Genomic DNA, 17,460 nt, shown 5'->3' on the forward strand with positions numbered 1-17,460 from the left:
ACATTCATTATTGCAATGGCTAAAATTAATGAATTAAAGTTTGAATTGCTACCTCATGCACCCTATTCCTTAGATTTAACCTCCTCGTATTATTTTCTGTTTCCGGAATTGAAAATAATGGATCTGTGTTCAAAGATTTTCCAACAATGAAGAGGTGATGTCGACATTTTGAGGAGCTTGACGATTCTTATTATCAAAACGGCGAATTCATTTAAAATTGATGGGAAAAGTGAATGAAGCTAAAAGGACGTTACGTTGAGAAATAAATATATTTTTTTCCAATATTTTTTTGTTTCTTTGTTGGGCTAGGTACTTTTTAAACCATCCTCGTAGATGTTCTTCCGAGATTTCTGGTTGGTGATGTTTATGACGGCTCCACCATGGGACCTTCCACCTGGATGGTATGTTTGATATAAGTTATTTGGTATTTTTTAGGAAAATTTGATTGAACTAGTTAACCAAACCGGTTAACTGACGAAAATTATTTAGAGTTGGATGGATGGGGCACTATCTCATTTTAGTGTTAATGCAAAGGACTTTTTGAACGGCCCATATCTAAATAAGGGGATTGAGGAAGGAAATAGTTGCCCTTGAGATTAGTATTCAGGCTATCCGGACATCAATAAATGTAATTAATTTCTTTGGGAGACGTACTGTTTATTCTTCTCCAGTTCTCGAGAAGAATCGCATTACAGACAAAAGCAAAGTGATAAAAAATGATCCTAAGCTGCTGTCTGAATTCAATTCTCGGTTAAAGATAATGTTGTGTCTAAGATATGGTGATAATTTTCAGAAACTTCTTCGATTTATATATGTTTACATTTCTTCAATAATATTATTTTCTCACTTTTAATTTTTTTATTTTCTTCTCTTGTCTCATTATTTTCATTTATCACTACTTCACTTCTTTATACTGAATACACTGATTACACCACCACTACACCAACAATCACGATTAAACGTTTTTCTTTGGATCAGCTTGATCTGTTTATTTTAATTTTCTATTTTTCAACATAAAAATTTAGAGAAAAAGAGAAAAAGCTATGAATAGAGAAGTTATTAGAACCAAAATATTCAAAAGATCCAAGGAAATTTGTATAAAGAAATGTGAATGAATGATAATGTTGTGATAAATGAAAATAGTGGGACAAGAGAAGAGAATAAAAAAAAGTCGGGTTAAGAAAATAAATAGAAGAGGTGTGGAATGTTGATTATCTAAGAAGTAAAACAATTTATGGAACAATGAATAAGAAACTTTGTTAGAAACATAAGGAAATCACAATAAAAAAATTATAGAAAAAATAGAAGACATAATAATATGGAAACTGGAACAGAAGAAGCAATTAAGATAATTGATGATTTACAAAAATAATTGAATCCAGCTTGCTTTAAAACAAAAGAATAAAGAGAAACGGTACAGAAAAATCTTATATTGTGATAATAGATATACCAAATTAAACACAGGAACTTAATATGATTCTGTTGATGCTGGTGCTGGAAAGTATACAAAGAAAATTTAGTGAAGAAGATAATTTTGAAAAGGTGGGCTTCTATTTCTTATTCAAGCATATATCATAATACATAGGAAATCTACTTATATGTTCTAAATGATAATACTAGTGATATGATTAATATACAGTTATACAAATTTGTTTAGTGGATTGAAGAGAAAAATTGAAATTTTATAAAGGACTGATCAAGTGTAAAAAACTAAACTATAAATATGATAATTTTGGGTGGAGTAGAATGTCATAAATAGGTATCTAAAGTTCTAAGGTATGATAATGAAACTTGTTGTTTATCTAGAAACCAATGAGCGTAGGCCCGTCTTGCAGGATAATCCTCTACTTCCATGGTATGAATCCTATGAATAATTGTCGTTGATACGTTAAATTGTAGTGAAATTTTGCGTACGCTAGTTGTAGGATCAGCATCAATTAAATCTAATGTATTTTGCTCTATAGCTGGATATCGTGAAAGCTTGGTATAAGCAACACCGGTAAACACAAGTAACGAAATAATCGATAGAATAAACTTCCATTATGACGCTATAAGGCAGAATCTTGAAATGCTCTTTCAAGTTCAATGAAATATTCTCCGTAGACTTTGGAAGGTTGTAAAAGTCCAATAGGCTCTCACTTCGAACATTTATTATACAAATTTGGAATAAGCGAAAAGCTGCTAGGGAATCAAACTTATTTATTGGAGACATTTCGAGAAAACGGGTGAGAAAACCCATGCTGAAGAAATATGAAATTAGCAGTAAAGAAAACGGAAAAGAAATAACAATACTAAAATGGCAGGATAAGCTTTCTACAAAGCATGCCGTTGAGACATTAAGCATTAACAGATAATCAGGAGTGATGGTGAAGCCTCAAGCTGTGGTTGACTATAACAATGGCAAGTTACAGCACTTTTTTGAGAAAGACGTTGAAGATGTATAGGAAAATTGCTATTGAGCTGTTATTTATTACAGCAATGGTAAATGCCCATATTCTTCATAAAAGAATAACAAAAAAGGATGAAGGAATTTCTGATTCTCAAATCAGTGTAGCAAAGAAGCTACTGAAGAAAGAAACTATGCCGCCGATGTCAAAACTAAAAAAACTCATTTACCATTGAAGAAAGAAGGTCACAAGGAAAGAAGAGATTGTGTAGAATGCAGTGAGAAAACAAATATTGTCAAATCCAAAGTAAAAAAGAGATTATTTTTTGCAGTGTTTGTTTTGGAAAACTATATTTTTGTAATCCGTCTTCTGCGGAAAAACATAAATAATTGGGATTGTAACAATTTTTTAAATTCATTTTTTATACCCTTAAAAACAATATTTACCAAAAATACGTACAAGTAATGTAAAAGTAGCAGAAATTAAAAATTTTAATCAAATATTATTTGAATTATGTTGAGTAGAACAAAAAAAAATATGAGAAAGATTTTTTTGTTTTAGAATGGAGTTGAACGGTCCAACCAAACACTCAAATACGGTCTCTAGGGCCGTGGAAGAGGTTTGGAATAAAATACCTCATGCGGTTCATAGGACCGCTCTGGGCTGTGGGGAAAGTTCATTTGAGGACCTATTAGTCTAAGATCCCACCGCTTGATCTTGCAGGTATCTGTTTTTTGATGAAATTGATTTTAAAGGAATATTGAGGATGTATGGAGTGGATTAAGGATAGGTTGCCTTATAAAAATTAGCCGCAATTACCTGTAATTGATTTTAATGTCATTAATATACTAATATGATTTGCAGCTAAATGTTTTTTCAGTCAATCTTACAGCATTTGGAAGAAAATGTCACAAATCAAAATAAAAATGGTTGCCAGCCCTCAGGCGGCCGCAGCATTAGGTTTGCCAGGTGTAAACAGGTATATTATTGTTAATTAGGTGCATTCACCGATTTTTTTTTTAAATTTTATGCAAAATTTCATATACATTGAACATGAAAATCCAAAATTGGCGCAAACAGAGGTTGTCATGATTTTTGTGAGCGACTCTCGCTCCAGGTAAGTAGAAGCGCAAGAGAGAAGATGCACGCATTGTTATGTGCGATGAATAAGGACAAAGCATGGCAGCTACGACACTTATACAGCTTATGTGCAGTTAGGCATTTCTTAGTTTCATTTCATTATGCCCAAAAATTTATGTTTAATACATAATAAGTGAAAAAATAATAAAAATTAAATCACACAATTTTATACTATTGTTAACAGCACGTAACAATACGTGCATCTTCTCTGTTCCGCTTCCACTTACCTGGAGCGTTCACAAAAATCATGGCAACCTCTGTTTGCGGCCATTGTGCAGCTGGCAACCATGGATTTTCATGTTCAATGTATATAAAACTTTAATTTTGCATTAACTGTAATATTGAGCGAAAAACATATAGCTGCAAGTCATATTAGTATATTAATGACATTAAAATTTATTTCAGGTATTTGCGGCTAATTTTTCCACGCAACTTATCCTTATTCCATTCCATACATCCTCAAGATTCCTTCAAAATTAATTTTATCACAAAAAAAACAGATACCTGCAAGATCAAGCGATGGGATCCTGTACTATATGGACCCCACCGGAGCTCAATCTATTAAACCGTGTACGAAAATGATAAAAGCGAACTACTTACGTTGTATAGGTACAGTTAGTAAATAAAATCCTATTCCACCGAATACAGACCATTCAATTCGAGCAAATATTATGAAAGTGATTATTGCCGTTTGTATTACACCAATCCACATATCGTTAATGAAATTTATGGCATTATCAAATGCAAATACGTCTTTAGTTATTAGGGTTACAATTTTTCCAGCACTTACGTAGTTCCAAGCGTTCGGTCCCAATTTTACTGCCTTCCTGAAAGTAATTATAGTAGTACTTCCAACTCATGGATATCTATATATTAGAAAAATTATAAAAATCTAATGGCAGTACGTCCGGCCGTTCTAGCCTGCCAATTTCCTTCATTTTTTTGACTGCACGGTATTTATGCCTAGATTTGTCATCAAGCATTCACAGTCCTCAATTTACGCCCTCTTCAAGTTATACTCAAACATGACTCTTTTGGCCGTTTTTGTAGGTTTCTTCTTTCATATTTTCAGTTCTAAGAGCTTTTATTCGTTCTAAGAACAATGAGTAAATCAAACCGTTTCATTTGAGATATAATATGAGTGAATTGTTTAGGTTATGTGTGAAGAGAGTTAGTGTAGTGTATTCCACTAAGCACTCAAGACAATCACCTTCACGAACACGATCTTTCCCATTCCACTTAGTCCATGTCAATCGATAATTTCATTATCTGTGAGGCACGTTCAGTTAATCGCTTCTTAAATGAAATTAAAATGTCCATTTGAAATTTATAGGCAACTTGTTGAAGATTTGACAATTGATAGAAAGTGCGTGAAGGCTCTTTAATGAAGAGGGATGAAGGTGATGATGAAGAACAAATATGAAAATGTGATGAAGTAAATTACCTGTAGATAAGAGCTACAACTGCTGTACGGATCCTTATAGCTACCTCTGAAGTGAATTGCTGGTAATTGTGGTTATAAGTCACACTAAATATGTTTAAGGTTATGACTAGGAATGCGTACAAGTAGAGGTCAGTGTTCGTTACTTTAGTTTGGTTTGGTGCAAAGTACGCTACTACTTTGCTCAAGGCTTTCGGTTGGATAAAACTGGAACAAAAAAACGAATTTTTAAAAGCTAGTTACTGTATAAATCAACGAATGTTTGAAGGGATTATAGGAAAATGGCGTCAAAGCTGAGAAAATCTGAATATGAAGTAGGAAATATCGCAATCAACAGAATGACTACGACCACAGGTTAGGCAGACTTTATCACTTACATAGATGAGATTATTAAACAATAAACTGCAAAAAGTCAAAAATTATAGAAAGAACAATACACTTGAACATAGTAGAAATATCACAAGTAGCATTCACTGATGAATTGTTTCTATAGTCAGCAAAAAAAGCTGCAACAGGGCAGAACAGAAACGTGTAAACAGGCATACAAGGTAAAATAAATAAGGGAATATGGAAAATAATTAGCAATAGTAATACCAAGAGAAAATTATTCGCGAAAGCAGGCTGGAAGTTTTTGAAAAAAATACTCAGATCAATATTGATATTTGGCTCATAGTCCGTCAATTGAGAAGAATAGATGCTATAGACCTTATGTATACTCATTTAACGGAAATCATGGATTATTCCAGACATTTATAAATAAATGATAATCATAATTAACGAATTGTCAAAATCAGCAAATGCCCATTTTAAAAATGGGAAGTTTGTGCCACACATGGCTTTGTTGCTTTTTTTAAACTATGCAGTGTTGTGCTTAGAGTAGGTAATTGGAGAGTATAATCTGAAAAGCAAGTATATTGGAAACAGCACTATTGCAGTACTGATTACTGCGCTCGCATTGGGCCGATACGTAGTTTGCGAGTATTGCAGAGCATCGAAATTTTCCGGAGAAACCCCAGGATTGTGCTAAAAGAGAAATAACCATCAATAACTCCGCAACATAAGCCATTGCAATCATTGCTTTATATGACCTAATTTGGGGCAGACATTATCGAAGAACGAGTATTTGATCTGAAAATCAAGGTATTTATTCATTTGGATGTGCCTGGTTCACCAGCGCATAATTTATATCCAAAGGTTTGGTGTTTAGTAGATTGATGAACAATCTAATTTGCGTGATGATAGTCAAAGGAAAAGTCGAGGTGAAAAGGTTTTCGTTCTGAGGATCTCGATGATCCCAACCGTTTGAGTTTAAACGACTCCAATTTCCGATTCGTCTTATATTTCCCATAGCAATTAACAAATCACATGGCTAATCTTTGGAAGTTTGTGGTCTAAATCCAGAAAATCCATGGTCTTCCCGTAGTTAAATATATATGGCATGTTGACGGGTCGGAAGACCATCTAACTTAGTTGCTACTGCGCTTGATAATTGAACAAAAAAATGTCACCAAGCTCTTCAATGAAGAGTGTACCAAAATACCTGGCCAAAAAGGAATAATTGAAATACTTAGTTTTATTAAGTTCATTGAGCTTGATAAAATCCAAAATCTGCACCGTAATTGCTTCTAAAGTGGAACAAATTTCGCGGGATTTGCTAGTACTTGATAAACTTAAATGCAACAGTGGACATTTCCAAAAAAAAAACTAACTGCTTTAACAGTTACTTACTAACTAAAAACAAAAATACAGTTTCCGCTGTACTAATTTCACTGGAACAGATCTAAAAACTACCTACGAAGTTTTCTTAATGCTATGAAACGAAAAAAATAATACGAAGAAACCGAAAAAAAAAAATTAAAAACCAACATGGTTACATAGGATAAAGACGATTGTTTACCCCACGACCGACATATTGACAGAGATCAGCTGTTTTCTTAGATTGTATAGTTGACTTTTTGATAAAAAAAATAGTGACTTATTGTATATACTTACACTAAAGTTGTCTTCACCGCTAGTTGTATAAATCCTAAAAATATGAAACGTTTCCCGAAACAACTAATTAAGGCAAAAATTAAAGAAGGCTTTTCGTTCTTCTGTTTCTTTTGAATCATCCAAGCATCTTCCAGTTCGTTTCCTAGTTTTTCTGAAGCTAACCAATCAGGTATTTCATATACGTCACTGTCATCAAGATCTTTTTTTCGACTCTTTTTAAATAGGGGTAGATTGTATCTAAAATTAATATTATTCAGTTGATTCATGAACAAAGCAAAAATAAAATTTCACTTAACTCGGTAAATGGCAGCACTGCGTCACCTAGTTCACATTCTGCTTAACAAAGATGCTCTAAAATTCAGTTTTACTTCAAGTTGAAAGCATGTTCAATTTATGTTATGTGCGTAGAGCAAATTTTTTATTGGTGTCATAAGTGACTCACAATTTTCTAGTAAAATCTGATGAAAGCCCGGAATTTTTTCACTAATTGTGAATTGTGAATTAATGTATGAATGCTAAGTACGTTTGAATGGCCGAAATATTTCTCAGAACGAATTGTGAATCAGTAAAAGACAATCCACGCGAAGGAGCTTCCTCTAATGTTGCGGCATGGCAATTAAATATAGTTAGACCTAACTACTCGTGTTTTACCTTGTGAGTCCAATATCGAAAGTAGTTTCAAACAGAAGAAGATGCAGGGTCTATCCCTACTATTCGTCTTAAAAGACTAGAGAGTTCGGAAAGTCTCGAAAAAACCTATTTACTCGGCATCTACCCAATGTCACGCTGGATTGAATTTAGCGGACTGGAAAGATTGCGCTATAGATATTCATGTATCTCAGATGAATAATAATACAGCGTGAATCCGAGGGTAAGTAGACTGTACTGAGCTATATTGAAGGTATTGAAAGGCTTCTATGAAGTATTAAAAAGTTTCTCTTAAAGAAGTGATAGAGAATAAAAAATATTACCATTATTATTATTTGGATGATTTAATTATAATTTTTACAATACATTATTTTCTCGGCTTTGCAGTACTGCATAGATTATACACTAGCCACCCCTTGATGGTATCACAACCTTTTAAGTAATACTTTTGAGGTGAAGTGATACCAATTATGCTTAAAAAATCACTAGGTTATATAATGAATCATATTTAGGTAATTTTCAAACAAAGCTTAGAATTGGATTACGTTCCAAGAAAATTGAGAGTAGTGAGGTTTGTATTGCTTTTATATAACGCAGATAAACCAAATAGCACAGCACCATGACACTTTAGACACATAAGCCTCTCTTTTTCAATGTAAAGCTATGGAGAGGCTGAATTACATATGAAAGAAAATAGAACTGTAGAAACGGATTTAAGAACTTGAGAAATCATCGGAAGTAGAAGGGCCTTCCTTAATATTGAAGAAGCCTTTAACAACGTCAAACGTCATTCACGACTAGCAAAAGAACTACTGGAGGAACGCCACAAGTAGCAGTGATATCACCCCAATTGTGGTTAATAAGATTCTATAAATCCCAGAAGAAAAAGAGTCTGAATAAGTTGTATTGATATCTGGTAGAGACAAACAATCAGCAACATCATGAAAAAGGCACTAGAAGATATCACTTTGTAGGTGAAAATGACGGACTGAGGTCAATTCTAAAAAGACCGAACTAATTCGATAGACAAGAAGATAGACGAGAAGATAATTGGAGTGATCACTGTCTAAGAAAAATAGCAGAATTAGAAGTAGAAGACAAAGGAGACTTTTTTCTGTTTTAGAAATAAGCCAGAAAAGAGAAAAAGATACGAGGGTGGTTAGATAGTTGAAATTGTGGAAAATAAAGGGTAACTCGGTGAACCTCAGGTCTCTGAGAAAACCACGAACGCCAATCACCAAATACTCAATCCAGAAGATAATTGGAGTGATAACTGCCTCGGAAAATAGCAGAATTAGAAGTAGAAGACAAAGAAGACTTTTTCTGTTTTAAAAATAAGCCTGAAAAGAAAAAAAGATACCAGGGTGGTTAGATTGTTGAAATCGTGGAAAATAAAGGGTAACTCGGTGAACCTCAGGTCTCTGAGAAAACCACGAACGCCAATCACCAAATACTCAATCCAGAAGATAATTGGAGTGATAACTGCCTCGGAAAATAGCAGAATTAGAAGTAGAAGACAAATAAGACTTTTTCTGTTTTAAAAATAAGCCAGAAAAGAAAAAAAAATACGAGGGTGGTTAGATTGTTGAAATCGTGGAAAATAAAGTGAACCTCAGGTCTCCGGAAAAACCACGAACGCCAATCACAAAATACTCAATCCAGAAGATAATTGGAGTGATCAATGTCTTAGAAAAATAGCAGAATTAGAAGTAGAAGACAAAGGAGACTTTTTTCTGTTTTAGAAATAAGCCAGAAAAGAGAAATAGATACGAGGGTGTTTAGCTAGTTGAAATCGTGTTAAATAAAGGGTAACTCAGTGAACCTCAAGTCTCCGGGAAAACCACGAACGCCAATCACTAAATACTCAATCCAGAAGACAATTGGAGTGATCACTGTCTCAGAAAAATAGCAGAATTAGAAGTAGAAGAAAGAGAAAACTTTTTTCTGTTTTGAAAATAAGCTATAAGAGAGAAAATGATATGAGGGTTATTAGCTAGTTGAAATCGTGGTGAATAAAGGGTAACTCGGTGAACCTCAGGTCTCCGAGGGAACTACGAAGGCCTATCACATTTTATGGCTTAGTAGTATGGTGGAAATCTAGGAACAAAGAAATAATCAAAAAGAAGGTACTGCACAATCAGCGTTAGAAGCGATCCTAAGCCTAAAGTGATCTCAAGCCTACATCCTATAGATTTTTTCATAAAAGGTGCAGCATCAAAAGGCGCTCCCTTGGAACAGAATAACTTTTGTAGGCAAAAAATTTACGAACAAAGGAATGGGGGAAGTAATAAAGGATCTATTATCATAATGGTATTATCTATCATAAATGGTAATGAAAGAAAATGACATTTAAAAATCGTATCGTTTAAAAATTGGATGCAATATCCTTCAATTGGAAATCTACGCAATAGAGAAGGCTATCAAACTGTTAAGGACGAATTAAACTATAGCCTTGTTTGACATTAAAAGCGACACAAACAATAGTGGTAATGAGCTGCCTCGAGGCACTCTCCTGGATTCGTCTGGAGTGGGGATCTGCTAGGTATCTAGACACTACGAAGTAGAAGGTAACTCTAAACCAAGTAAGCTCACAAAAGGTGGAACGAGGGGGAAGAATGCCGAAAAGACGATAACAATGCTACTACAGTTGGAATTGTCAAAAAATGAAATGCTATTGAAACAGGAATCAGAGTTAATCCAGAGTGATTTTGCCAAGGATCAAGGAAGAAGATTCTCGAAACCCTTCATCCAAAAGACCATTGGAGTGATCACTGTATATTGTACTGTTGGTACAAGACTAAAAAAATGGGTAGTGATAGCTGACAAGTATTGCAAAGAAACGATCGAAAATCTGCTTTACAGGTGCCCCGATGTCTTAACGGAGGAACGACATCAAATGCTGAGTGATGAGATGTTATATTGCCCTGGGAAAAATAGCAGAGCTAGAAATAGAAGAAGAAGAAAACTGGTTTGTAAATGCTTAAAAATAAGCTATAAAAGAAGAATTTAGATCGAGATTGTCCATGGTAACTTAACCTACTCTAAAGATTATGATAATGAATATTTTGAATATCCAGATCGAGCTATCAGAATTATCAGAAAGTTACCTTGAGATTATGCAATTAGAATGGAAACGGTGGAGGATAAAGAAATTGAAGTGAAATTGATCAAAATAATTTTAAGTATTTTTGGCGTATATTATGAAGATTTAAAATAGTATATTTAATCAGTACAAGTGTAAATAAGTGAGTTTGCACTCTAAATAGTTTAATTCTCTAATTTAAAGATCTGAAGATCAACGGCTTCGAATATTAAAGTTATAAGTGAGAAAAAAATTTTCAATGCAATGCTATCTAATCTTTATTTACCTAAATACTCAATATTTAATATTTTATGAAAAACATGATGAGCAATATTGTTTTTAACGAATAGTACCATAAAAAACTACTTACAAGAACGTCAGCACACGGAAAACGGATGATGTTACCCTAGGGTTAATTTCTTTGGTATTACGTTTCGATGGGTCCATTATTTCGAATTATAAGTACCGTTCTTTGTAGAAATACATCGACTCAGGTACTAGCTACTTTTTACTCTGTCTACGTACCACTTCCATTTATCTATTATCAGTCTTATCGATAGTGATCCACTTATGAATAGGTATCTCGATGGAACGAATAATCAACTTATTCTTACGATACTGTCGCCTACGAGGGGTTTGACTTCTAAAAAAAAAGTATTGTGTATAACTGAAAAACGTTTTAATGGGCAAAAGGTATGCATTTAAATTCTTCCAACGAAAGAATGTGCTTCGGGCGAAATTATTCTGCAGTGTTGTCATATGTTTTGAATGCAGAACTACATTGCATTGCATAATAAAGTTATTTCTTGTATAATAATTGTAGTGTGATAGGAGGAAAGAGAACAATTAATTTTATTACGATGTTTATTAATTTAAAATTATAAACGTTTTTAGGTTATTACCATACAACTTTTGATTTGGCACGTCTTGAAAGACCCATACAGTCGATTGTTGTTTAGTTCATAGGAACTAATTCATGATTCGTCGCCTGTTACAATCTAATAGACGTTTTTTGAAACACTGTGATTGAATTTTTTCAACATTTATCTGCATCAATCGATATGAGTTTTTTTTAACGATTGTCAAATTATACAGTATCCAAAACGAACAAATCTTTTTGACAACCAAATTCTCGTGCAATATTGAATGTATGGGTCTATAACTTAATTCGTGCGGTTTGATAAGAAATGGCGTAACTTGTATAATATTACATCGTTCCAATATTAAGAACCTGCGTTGGAAAGCTACTGTTATTGTACGTCTTTTCAGGATATGTCATTCATTTGAAGCGTTAACGACAATAATTTTTTTTCACTCAAATATGTCGAACTTTGTTCCCGAAAAAGTGTTTTTGCGGGGAGTTCTTCTTCATTACTTTAATATGAAGAAAAATGCTGCCAAAAGTCATCGTATTTTGGTGGAAGTTTATGGAGAACATGCTCTAGCTGAGCGAACGTGCCAAAAGTGGTTTGCACGATTTAAAAGTGGTGATTTTGGCTTGGAAGACGATAAACGTCCTGGGCGGCCAAGAAAGTTTGAGAAGAAGAAGTGGAAGCATTACTCGATGAAGATTGAAGAAGAGCTCGTAGAACCTTTGGGTGTCACTCAAGTAGCCATTTCAAAACATTTCAAAGCAGTTGGATATATTTCAAAGCAAGGAAATTGGGCTCCACATGAACTAAAGCCGAGAGACGTCAGAAGGCGGTTTTGCATAACCGAAATGCTGCTGAAATGCCACAGAAGGAAGTTATTTTTGCATCGGATTGTTACTGGTGTTGAAAAATGGATCCATTACGACCTCAAGCGCAAAAAATCATATGTGAAATCCGGCCAACCAGCCAATTCAAAGGCCAAAGCGAATATACATGGCGCGAAGGTAATGCTCTCTATTTGGTGGGATCAGAAGGGTGTGCTGTATTATGAGCTGCTAAATCAGGCCGAAACCATCAATGGAGAACTCTACCGAACACAATTAATCCTTTTGAAGAGAGCAGTAGCCGGAAAACGTCCGGAATATGTGACCAGACACGTGTCAATACGTTACTATTCCGGTTAAGAACTATTTGGAAAACAAGTCATGAATTATTTCAATTATTTGTTTCAACACAATTAACATGGTAATATACGTATAATGAGTACGAATATGTATATGAAGTATATGAATACGAATACAAAAATAACGGCCCTCCTCGTAACTTATATCTGAGAAATAAATTTTTAACACAGTTGTCGAATTTGATGTGACACAAAGGTGGAGGACTATTAAGATCAAAAGATATTTCAATAGCCGCCAAGTTACGCATTTACAAGACAGTTATACAATCAACGGTGCTGTAAGGTAAACAAAATAAACATATGGGAGAGAAAGGTACTAAGGGGGATCTTCGGAGGAGTGCGGGAGCAAAACGAGTGGAGAAGAAGAACGAACACAGAGATCAAAGTACTGTATGGTCAAGCTGAGATAGGATGGTCATGATTTATGAAGAATAGGAATAGAGAACTGGCGTGAAGCAGCCATGAACAAAAATAGATGGAGGAAAGCAATAGAGCGACTCTAAGCCTATATACTATTCAAGTGCCATCAAATGATTTAGCATGACACATTTCCAAAGTAAAAATAATTTATTATATGCACACAAAATGACTAACAATACTATAGCTGGTTTATGACGTGTAGTAGATGCCTATATTAGCAACACAATGAAGAGATGCCGACAAAACTTACCGTTTTTGCTTTTAATACGATTTCAAGAACTGGTATATGATAAACAATAACACTTTCTCGCTTATCTCTAGTTATTTTGTATTCAACATCTTAACACACTTTCGCACTATCTGCAACTCGAAATCGATTGATGCATTATGAATTTAAAGGATAGTTTCCTTGAACACAGCTGTGGTAAATGAGCGATATAATAATTATGATTAAATAAAAAAATTGTGTTCAAATTCCAATAAAATTATCACTGCAATTTCCAAATACCGCCAATATTATTAGTAGAATCTATTGAATAAAATTTTTATAGGTCAATCTAAAATATTCTTTATTTTTTAATAACAAATAACTTATTATTGTTATATTAAAATGGGTGAAAACGTGGCGGGTGAATGAAAAATATCACGAAAATGATTGTCAATTAATTTCAAAAATAGTTGCTAGTTCATTTATATCTTCACAAGGAAATAACTCATCATCAGCATGCGGTATATTGAAAGAGTGAACATAGAAATTTGTAAAATAAGAAGAGAGTCATTTGATTTACGTTAAATTATGAAATCCTGGACAACTGTGCAGAAACACACACAGGAAAAATAGGCAACTAACAAGATAAAAGAAGATCCCTTTTAAAAAAAATTGTTAATAGATAGAGATATTAAAATCTTAGTTATGTATATTGGAAGATCGGAAAATCTTCAAAAGTCATCTCGGCTGCTGGAATTGCGAGGAAATGAGGGATTTTCACACATTAAAAACCCACCCTCATTGCTTCGCAACAGGCAGTATAAAGAAATCACCAGAAGGTATTACTTCAACATATTGCTTGGACTTATTTTGGATCTTTATGTTTTTCTAGATAATACTCAATTAATGTGAGGTTACACTAAATGAGATAAGAAATCTTTTTATATACTTTACCTTCGAAAAACTGCCAATAAATAAATTTAAACAGACAATAACGTTCTAAATTTAAACATTAGTGAAATACACACACTTATATACATAAACGAAAATGGAAAGGTATTTCGCGAGCTAGGTATATGTTGAATGAATCTGAATTTGCATTTTCTTTTACGGTTTAAACTTTTTCGAAGACAAAGATCAAAGCAGCAAATCACAATACACCTTATTGAAATTCAACAATTAACCACTAACTCGTCAGTATATATGCACTGTTAACGCCCTAATATTACAATACTGCTGACATAATTGAGATAATTGATATCGGGTTCGTTTTTCCGGTTTAATAATTTTGGTTTTGTTTTTTCCATTGTATGTGATGTTCAGTTGTGTTAAATATTATCGTCATAACTTTCATTAAATGTATACACTGACCAACAAGTAGAAAGAAAAGAGAGGAAGAGAAAAATGCTTTATTGTCAAAAAATTGTTACAATTTGTAGACAAAAGTTTGTAAAAACTAAAATACCAACATGAATTAACTAAATAAAGATACGAATAAAATGAAATTTCAATATACAGGAAGGAAGGAAAATACAATGAGTAACAAAATCGTAGGTAATAATTATATGTTATAATTAGTATATAAATCCATAGTAAAATTAAACCAGTTTACAGCGGAATTAAAGGTCATTATTAGAATAGAAGTCGTTTACAGAGTAGAAGGTAAATATGCCCTCAAATTATTGGGGAATGCGATAAAAGGTGATATCGATTTGATTTTGAATTGCAAGTGATTGTGCATTTTTTGGCATTGTAAAATATTGAGCCCTTAACTAATTCTTAACTTGGAGTAGGTAAGTAAAGGTCGTGATCCGCGTTCCTAAGTGGATAGCCGTGCAATGACCGTTCTAAAATTGGAGAAGCGTGCTGACGAATTAGGTAAACGGATTCAAAGATGAATAAGGAAAGAAGTGTCAGAATTTTTGGCAGTGAGCCCTGCTATTTAGTCCAACTAAATATCTAACAGCTTTTATTTATAATTAGAAAGATTCCCTCAAAATGAGTCGCACCACACGTACCTCAGAAGGGAAGGGCATGTCGGATGCGACTCAATAAGGGCATAATAAACTGTTGAGGAGATGGATAAGTTAAGTTCTTTGGAAACTGATGTCATCAGAAAGCAAGAGGAGCTTAATTTTTTAGTTAAGGCAGCAATATGTAAATCCCACTTCGAGGAATTGTCCACAATAAGCGCCAAGAATTTTACAGATTCCACGACGTCAATGGTGGTGTTATTGGGGACTTGTCTGCCCCTCTTCAGCTAGCTTATCAGCTATTTTATTCTCTTTCACTCCAGTGTATCCCAAAATCCATTGTAGTGTAAATTTATTTTTCTTGTCAATTTTGTTTAATTTTTCTAGGCAATCCTAATCGACTTTGGGTTTTATGATATTGGAGCTTAAAGCACTAATGACTGTTTGCCTATCGGACAGGATGATGATCTCCTGTTTGCGATAGTTCCTCTCTAGATTGAACTGGATAGATGCCTATGTACAAAATTATACCTACTCAGAGTTAATGCATGATTAATTCCATAGTAGAACTTATTTTAGTGAGCGTATAACGATCATAATGGAAAGTAACATCATCCAATTAGAAGACGTTATGTTTTCTGACGAGTGCACTCTTTCACTTGATAGTCCTTCTAATCGGCGAAATTACCGCTACCCGCAATACCCTCAAAAAATACATGCTTGGGTAAGAATGATTGAAAATCATATTATTGGTTCCTTTTTCATTGAGGGCAATTTGAATAGCGATACTAATTACGAAATATTTTCAAATTATGTCATACCAACTTTGACAGAGACATATTCTGATTAAGGAATATCTCAAGGTTCCAGGGAATGCTGTATGGTTTAGCAAGATGGAGCATCAATGTTTATGAATGTAATGTCCAGCAAAATATGCAGTGCGATATTAAGACCATAACGTATATAGAACTGTAGCGTTTTTCTTATTTATTCAAACAACTTCTATATGGTGTTTCTTACCTACTTAAATTATTCATACACTTACAAAAGATACACTAAACTATCCACTAAAACTCAACTATTCACTAAACTCTGCACTAACTTATTACTAAACACTTATATTTATTTACCTTCACCGTAGGGTTTATGTACTATTCCGATAAGTTCCGGGCGACATTAGACCATGTATTGATTACTACGGCTGTGAGAGACTCGTTTATATACACTTTAATCATGTGTTTAGAATCTCAAATTTGTCGTGAACAATTAAAAAGCCTTCTTAGAAATTGATTTTATAAAATTGGTTATAACATAATGTGAACAAGTTATAAAAACAATATAAAGAAATTGTCGCTGTAGGTATATACAAAACATAATCTAAATGATCTTTCAGGGATTGTACCATCGCATCCGCCAAATTGTATCCGACTTCACGGATTTAAAAGAACGAATAAAACTTTTAATTAGGACGATAACGCCTGATGTATAGAATAGGGTGAAAAGAAAATTTTTATTTGAATTCATAATGCTGCTATGAAATTCGCGATTAAAAGTTTGAACATCTATTGCATTGAAATTCATAGTTCTTCTAGGCGTTCCATATTTAATCAAATTTTTGATTGCATTGTGGCGATTTTCCCTAATTATATAACTTTATTCTATTCCATTCATTAATTTTCACAATAAATTCGAAATATAACTGATATAGCATCTATTCCATTTGCCTTTTAAACATTGTATGAAATTTTTCAAAAGTTACGATTATTGAATTCTATTGCCGAGCAGTGTTACTATTTTATTTTCAAGGTTGATTATTTATTTTTTATCACAAAAAATAACCACATCACACGTCTTCCATTATATCATCAATAACGCAATCAAATTATTTTCTGTGGACAAACATGATGCAATTGTCTTAATGTAATCGGGATTCCCAGAACTATATATTTACCACATAAGATTAAGGACAAATGAATGAAAAACACATACTCTCGTAGCCACAATAAACGAAAAAATACTAAATATAAATTGTATATAAATGATATACACTCGTGAGCAAAAAAATCGAGACAGCTAACACACTTGAAACGCAAGTCACTGGCTAAAAACTGAAC

General features: G+C 33.5%; 1 protein-coding gene across 2 annotated transcripts in view; it reads right to left on the reverse strand.

Moving 5' to 3' along the window:
* LOC130899429 (ATP-binding cassette sub-family C member 4-like) overlaps positions 1 to 14,621 on the reverse strand; it is a 55,202-nt gene extending 40,581 nt beyond the window's left edge. Inside the window, exons 1-5 of one of the 2 annotated variants that reach the window (XM_057809357.1) lie at positions 14,328 to 14,621; positions 11,061 to 11,333; positions 6,961 to 7,197; positions 4,972 to 5,175; positions 4,128 to 4,354 (exon numbers count right to left, since the gene is read on the reverse strand). In XM_057809357.1, the coding sequence (XP_057665340.1) occupies positions 4,128 to 4,354; positions 4,972 to 5,175; positions 6,961 to 7,197; positions 11,061 to 11,137 (745 nt within the window). In that variant the 5' untranslated portion in view covers positions 11,138 to 11,333; positions 14,328 to 14,621. Of the gene's footprint in view, positions 1 to 4,127; positions 4,355 to 4,971; positions 5,176 to 6,960; positions 7,312 to 11,060; positions 11,334 to 14,327 lie in introns of those variants that run through there. The other variant, XM_057809358.1, reaches the window with a different exon arrangement.
* Between the last annotated feature and the right edge of the window lie 2,839 nt (positions 14,622 to 17,460).

Source organism: Diorhabda carinulata, chromosome 11 (genome assembly GCF_026250575.1).
Source record: "Diorhabda carinulata isolate Delta chromosome 11, icDioCari1.1, whole genome shotgun sequence".
Taxonomy (NCBI): Eukaryota; Metazoa; Arthropoda; class Insecta; order Coleoptera; family Chrysomelidae; genus Diorhabda; species Diorhabda carinulata.